The 7,313-nt window shown below is 34.6% G+C and overlaps 1 protein-coding gene across 1 annotated transcript; it reads left to right on the forward strand.

The window, feature by feature from the left end:
* Positions 1 to 3,120: 3,120 nt before the first annotated feature.
* Positions 3,121 to 4,997, forward strand: LOC143236516 (SCAN domain-containing protein 3-like). Its single transcript, XM_076474818.1, has 3 exons — positions 3,121 to 3,880; positions 4,277 to 4,472; positions 4,595 to 4,997. The coding sequence occupies exons 1-3, from the start codon at positions 3,121 to 3,123 to the stop codon at positions 4,995 to 4,997; spliced, it is 1,359 nt and encodes a 452-aa protein (XP_076330933.1).
* The last annotated feature ends 2,316 nt before the right edge of the window (positions 4,998 to 7,313 follow it).

Genomic DNA, 7,313 nt, shown 5'->3' on the forward strand with positions numbered 1-7,313 from the left:
TCGTTTAATACACTGATATGTAGAAGAAAGATGGGAGGTATATCACATCACAAAGATAAACTTTTAGCTGTGGTCTAAAGAAGTTTATAATGACTCTAAAGTTAAACGAAGAAGTGAGTCTATCTTTCCTGGGAAGTACAAGGCTTTATTAACTATGTTAAAACTAAACATCTATAAAAACGGAGAAGTTTAAGAAGAAATATATTAAGCTGGAATATATTTTAGCTTCAAGATAGGTGATAAAAGTTGTCACAGTAATTATAGGCCTACTAGTATTATATCAGTTGCAGGAAAAGTTTTAGAAAGCTCAGCGAAAGACATTTAGCAAAATTCAGAATTTTGTCAGATAGTGAACATGGTTTCATTAAGAGAAATTCTTGCTTTACAAATCTTTTGACATGCTTTTGAAAATGTTACTGCATATATAGATGAAGCTAAGTGCGTACATTTGGTGTATCTGGATTTTCAGAACGCATTTGACAAGTTGCCGTTGGAGAAATAAATAACTTATCTCTATAGGTGTGTGGGTTAAGTTAACTTATTGGATGGAAGAATGGCTTGATGGAGGAAAGCGGAATTTTGTATAAATGTAGTTCAGGGCTCAGTGTTAGGATCATTGCTGTTTTATTTACATTAGTGACGTGGATGAAGAAATGGACAATAAATTACTTAGGTTTACAGATGATATTAAGGTTTTGGATGCTGCAAGCTATCAAGATGCTGCTGATGATTACAATAAATGCAACATATTGGATGTGGGATATCATAACTTGAATTATACATTCAATTTATATAGAGATAATTTAAAAACGTAATTAAAGAAAAGAATCTTGGTGAAATGGCTGATCAGTCTCTCAAGTCATCCAAGCAATGTGCTATTACTAGAAGTAGGATTTTAGAATGTATCAATGGAAATATTACATATAAAAGTAAAGATGTTATAATTTCAATGTATAGATCATTGATTAGGCCACATTTGGGGTATTCTGTTTCTTCTTGTGCTACTTACTTTTGGAGAGATATTGAACTGTTTTAAAGGGTTCAGAGGAGAGTCACTAAAATGGTACCTGTAATGGAGGAGTTGTCATATGAGGAAAGGTTAAGGTCCTTAAAATTGTTTTCTCTTGGAAAAAGAAATTAGAGAACATATGATTTTAGAGGTTAAAACTGTAAAACGAATTGATAATATTGATGTACCAACATTTTTCATACTTAAAAGTGAGAATCATAGAACTAGGGAACACAAATATAGATTTAGACAAGGCAAAAGCCGTCTTCAGATAAGACAGTTTTGTTTTTTCAAATAAGGAGGTTGGTAGCTTATGAAATAGGTTGCCTACGGGTGTTGTGGAGGCAGAAATATAAACGAATTTTAAAGAAATCTTGATAGATATATGAATGATAAGAGCTAGTTTTTTAACAGTTGTAGTTTGTCTTATAGAATGGGAGAGTCAAAAGATCCCTTGATATTCCTAATCAGTATGTTATATGTTATATTAAGTCGATATCACTGTTGCAACCATTTCACGCAAAGCTACACGAGGACTATCTGCGCGAGCCGTTCCTAATTTAGCTGTTCTAATTTAAATAAGACTAAAGGGAAGGCAGCTAGTCGTCACCATTCACCGCCAACACTTGAGCTACTCCTTTGCCAACGAATAGTGATATTGACCGTCACATTATAATGATACCATGACTGAAAGAGCGAGCATGTTTGTGTGACGGGGATTCGAACAACAAAATGTACATCAGGTTTACTACTCACGTGCACTGTATATTTTATTTTTATACATGGCTTTTAATAAAACACTGTAATTAGTCAGTTAGAATTTACGTTGTAGAAAGATTTATCTGTTCATAGTTAAGAACAAAGCTGTGCCCACAATGGGTATCGAAATTCGATATTTATCGTTGTACACCTTTAGACATATCGCTGTGCCACTGGGTGTGTTTTGTAGGTTTTGGTTGCAGTTAAACTCAAAGCTACACAATGGGTTACTGTGCTTTGCCCATCACGGCTGTCGAAACTCGGTTTATAGGGTTGTAAAACCAGAGACATCCCGTTGTGTCACTGGGGTCATTATTGTAGGAATAATAATTTAAAGAACTGTTGGATATTATTTATAATTGAAATAACATATTAAGTAGGAGTCAACACATTGGCAAGAAACGCTTGCCCAATAGGATGGAATGCTATTATCGTATTAGTATAAAGAAAACATACCAAAAAGCGTGTAAAAGACTCCTAACATTAGTCGGAATGTAATAGCCAATATAAAAAGTAGAGAAATATTAATTACACTAGAACAGTGATGGCGAACCTATGGCACGCGTGCCAGAGGTGGCACGCAAGGCCACGATTGCTGGCACGTGATAAGATTCCCACATCTTTGCTAAGAAGTATATAGCGAACTAGGTAATTACGAGAGGTGGCATGACCTGAGAGCACTAGGATTCAAGTACTTCGATTTTCAGGGCCTCCTCGTGGTGCAGAGGAGGCAATGCGCGTAAGTGTAGCTAACACTAGAACTAGGGATATTCCCGGTAGGATCGATAAGAAGGATTGGATATTGGTAAAGCCTGGGAAATCGTTGTTCCCAGTTTAATGCGCCTTAACGTCAGCCCTTGTCTCTACTTCGGGTTAGATTAATACTATAATATATCCCAGGGATATTATCCCTACAGGTTGCATGTCGAACCTTTTGAACGACGGGGGTGGCATCGTAAGTCATTACATCTATTCGTATAGGTCTTCAACCAATATGAATAAATAATTATATCGGTTACTTATTATTCTGCAGTCATGAAGAATTATACAAAAAACAGAAAACTTGTCATAAATCATTCTTTGTAATTTTATTGAAAATTTGAATATAATACAAGCTAAATGCAGCTTAAAATGCGAAACATTATAAACTATTGATTAACTTGAGAATATTTTTTAACCAATCGTGTTTAGTTTTAAATTTTGCACTCCACATTATCATGGCATTAAAAAAGCTACAGTAACAAAACGGGCCAATTTAATTTGTTTAAATATTTAACTGTTCTTTGTTTAAGTAAATTTTTAAAAGTTTGTTTCATTAAACTTTACTTTTGAGTGTTTAAGTTATACCAAAAATGAATGCAAAGAAGGCAAAGCTAATGGATAGTGGACGATTATTTCAAGAAAATTGGACAAAATTATTTGGAACCATTGAACGCAACGGTAAAGCGTTATGTATTTTATGTGGTGAAAGTGTTGTGTGTCGTACTTCTAGTGTCAAACGGCATTTTGAAACCAACCACAAAAATGTTGCTGAACTTGATGAAACAGAAAAGGAGGAATTTCTTGCAAACGAACTGAGGAAATATCATTCTCAATGTCTTAATCTTGGAAACTTTCTTTCTAAACCTAACCATTTGACGAAGGCCAGCTTTCAAACTTCATTATGTATCGCTAAACATGGTAAGTCTCTATCTGATGGAGATTTCATAAAAACGACTATGTTAGCTGGAAGTGATTTCCTTTTTAGTGATTTTTCAAATAAACGTGAAATTTTACAACGAATCTGTGAGGTACCACTTAGCAGAAATACCGTGAAAGATCGTATCTTACGTATGGCAAATGATGTCAATCAACAACTCAGTACTGAGTTACAAAAGGCTTCTTGTTACTCCATGTGTTTGGATGAGAGTACGGATATAAATAATCATGCAAGGTTAGCAGTAATTTTGCGTTATGTTGTTGGTGACTCCATGAGGGAAGAATTGGTGAAACTGATTTCTTTACCCGGAAGAACACAAGGAGTAGATATTTACAATGCTGTGATGGAATGTTTTTTGACACAAAGCATTAAGCCCGAAAAGACAGTTTCGATCACTAGTGATGGAGCACCATGTATGGTTGGGTCAACATCTGGTTTCATAAAGTTGTTTGAGAACAAAATAAAACATCAAGTCATCCAGTTTCATTGTATTATACATCAAGAAACTCTTTGTGCAAAAGAAAGTAGCAAAAAATTAGATGATATACTCAAAGATGTTACAAAAATGATGAATTACATTATGACTCGTGCGATTCATTTTCGTCAGTTTCAAACACTTCTTGATGAGGTTCAAGCACAATATAGTACTTTAATTATGTATAAAAATGTCCGATGGTTGAGCAGAGGACGTTTTCTGGAAAGATTTATTGCTTGCTTGAACGAAATTAGATTTTTTATGCATGAAAAAGGACAAGACTTTCTACAGCTCACTGATGTGGCTTGGCTTAATAACCTCATGTTCTTTACAGACTTTATATCACACTTCAATGCACTGAACACAAAACTACAAGGAGTAGGAAAAACAGCAGAAAGAATGTTCTGTGATATAAAGGCATTTGAGAGAAAATTGCAAGTTTTTGAAAAAGACATCGAAGGTGGGGAACTCAAATATTTTCCAAATCTGAAAATGCATTTAGAAAACTCGACAACTCAAGCATTATCGCGGTAGCGAAGGAGAATTTTAGTAACAGATTTATGCAGTTTAGAAAGATAGAAAAAACTTTGTATTTTCTTACCTTTCCCGATAAAACTGAATTTGAAGATCTCGATCTTTCCTGTTTACACAGGTTGGTTTTGAAAACTCTAGAAATGAAGCTGGAAGAATTTCAGGAAAACTATACTTGGACTAATAAATTCTGTGCCCTGCGTAAAACACTTGAGAAAATAGAGTGTGGAGGGATCTTGGAAGAAAACGTTGCAAAGAGTTGTGAAAATGAAATTCTTAAAGTGTGGAATTCTTTGCCAATTAATTTTAAGTCAATGAAATTACTTGGAATAGCTTTTCTTACTTTGTTTGGATCATCTTACGCTTGTGAGCAGCTGTTTTCAACTTTGAATTTCATCAAATCAAACAGAAGAAACAAGCTTACAGATGAACTGAGTGCTGCATCTGTTGCTCTCAAATCAACAAAATATGAACCATCAATTAACAAGTTATCCGAGTGTTCACAACAGCAGAGATCGCATTGATTTAATAAAATTCAAGACAAAATATACAAAATTTAAGTCAAGGCTATTTATTAGTTTCATTGAAACTTTTGTAATTCGACTTTTTTTAAAATAAAGATACTCATCAAAAAGTCGGTTTTTTATTGGAAAGTAACTGTCATTTATATGAAAATTCTGGCACGTTCGGATAGACAAAATAATTTTGGGTCACATTTGAGGCACGCAATCTCTAAAAGGTTCGCCATCACTGCACTAGAAGAAATGAATTATCATTATTATAACTATTTATACATTCTATAAATATATACCAATCAAGATATAAAATTTTATAGAATTAATTATATATTATTAATCGATATTTGTTTGTTTGTTTTCTTATAGCAAAGTCACGTCGGGCTATCTGCTGAGCCCACCGAGGGGAATCAAACCCATGGTTTTGCGTTGTAAATCTGAAGACATACCGCTGTACTAGTGGGGGCGTTAATCAATCCTAAGTTGGGATAAGTTAGTGAGAATATTATGAACAAATACAAAACCTGCTAGAAACCGATAAATTGTTGGTCAACATATGTTCAATTAATTTATAAGTTATCTCCAAGTTCTTGAGGCTACTTATCATAAAATATTTTCTGCGAAATTCAAGGTATATTAAAATAATCTGACCAAATAAATTCCAATTATAAGGAAAGATCAAAACTTGTTTTGAAAGTAACTCAATATCTGATTTAATGCGCTAGACTTCTCTAGTATTGAACGGATAGACATAGAAAAGGAAGCTAGTAACCAGCATGCTACACCAACTCTGAGACTAGTGTAATCTAATAGTGGGATTTGATCGCCAGTGTTATAATGCATCCACGACTTTAGTTTTACAATAACAGTTGAATCAGTTACCCCTGAATTAACCCACGACTTTAGTTTTACAGTAACAGCTGAATCAGTTACCCCTGAATTAACCCACGACTTTAGTTTTACAGTAACAGCTGAATCAGTTGTCCCTGAATTAACCCACGACTTTAGTTTTACAGCAACACCTGAATCAGTTACCCTTGAATTAACAATCCGACATGCTCACTACTAGACCACCCTTGCCAACTCCCATTTGTTATATATGTATATATCATGTGAGTGGCATCTGTGTTATCTTCTTGTATCGATGGAATTGTGTTCATGTATTAATTCTAATATAGCAATGAACATAAAAATATGTAACAATGAACCGTGAATATGAATGTTACTTAGTGTAAGGCAGACTCTTCCACTTCTAAACCATAAATACCTAATTAATTCCATTCACTAGATTGACCAACAATGTTATACATTGTCCCTATTAACACCAGAAAATTACAGCACACTCTATATTCGACGTAAAAACAAATCAAAATACAGGGTGTTCGGAAAGTCACTGTACACTTATATATTTATTAACAGACATGTTTCAATATAGAATACGGGAGGTAAATATGAATGACAATTATAAACAATGTTGAAAGTGACCCCGTTGACATCAGTACAGGCCTGGATCCTTCTTATTTTGTTTCTAAACACCGCCATCAGTTGCTGGCTTGAAATAGACTGAATAAATGCTGTTATCGCTGCTTTCAAACTGCACAGTGACTTTCCGAACACCCTGTAGTATTCCATATTTTAAATTAACAGTTTTCTGTTAACTATATACAAACTAATATTATTTAAACTTTCCTTTTTACCAGCACAAAGCAATTTTCAGGCACAAATTCAATGGAGGTAATAGAGAATCACTCTTCTGAGAAACCTCACTTCTCTTGTAAACGTTAGGGCTCATTTAATTTCTAGAAATCAAATATAAAATTCGAGATATTCGCCGCTTGAAAAAACAGCATATAAATAATCCAGTGAAATTACAATAGTGTGTGATGCATTGTAATATAGAAATCAGAACTGTCAACTTAAAATAGTGTAATGCATTGTATTGTTTTTTTGTTTTTGAATTTCGCACAAAGCTACTCGAGGGCTATCTATGCTAGCCGTCCCTAATTTAGTAGTGTAAGACTAGAGGGAAGGCAGCTAGTCATCACCACCCACCGCCAACTCTTGGGCTACTCTTTTACCAACGAATGGTAGAATTGACCGTCACATTATAACGCCCCCACGGCTGAAAGGGCGAACATGTTTGGTGCGACGGGGATGCGAACCCGCGACCCTCAGATTACGAGTCGCACGCTTTAACACGCTTGGCCTGATGCATTGTAATATACAAATCAGAACTGACAACGCAGATTGTGAATGATCCATCAACAATAAGTAAATGCGAGAATGAAAAAGTTTTATACGTTTTGAATTCTAATCTCGACAAAG

This window comes from Tachypleus tridentatus, chromosome 13, assembly GCF_004210375.1.
Source record: "Tachypleus tridentatus isolate NWPU-2018 chromosome 13, ASM421037v1, whole genome shotgun sequence".
In the NCBI taxonomy this organism is placed as follows: domain Eukaryota; kingdom Metazoa; phylum Arthropoda; class Merostomata; order Xiphosura; family Limulidae; genus Tachypleus; species Tachypleus tridentatus.

What these genes read in the sequence shown, in the direction of transcription:
- LOC143236516 (XM_076474818.1), top strand. Translation starts at nt 3,121, where the DNA reads ATGAATGCAAAGAAGGCAAAGCTAATGGATAGTGGACGATTATTTCAA. An exon ending in CACTAGTGATGGAGCACCAT is followed by an intron (nt 3,881 to 4,276) that starts GTATGGTTGGGT and finishes TGTTCTTTACAG; the next exon opens with ACTTTATATCACACTTCAAT. An exon ending in ACAACTCAAGCATTATCGCG is followed by an intron (nt 4,473 to 4,594) that starts GTAGCGAAGGAG and finishes CTGTTTACACAG; the next exon opens with GTTGGTTTTGAAAACTCTAG.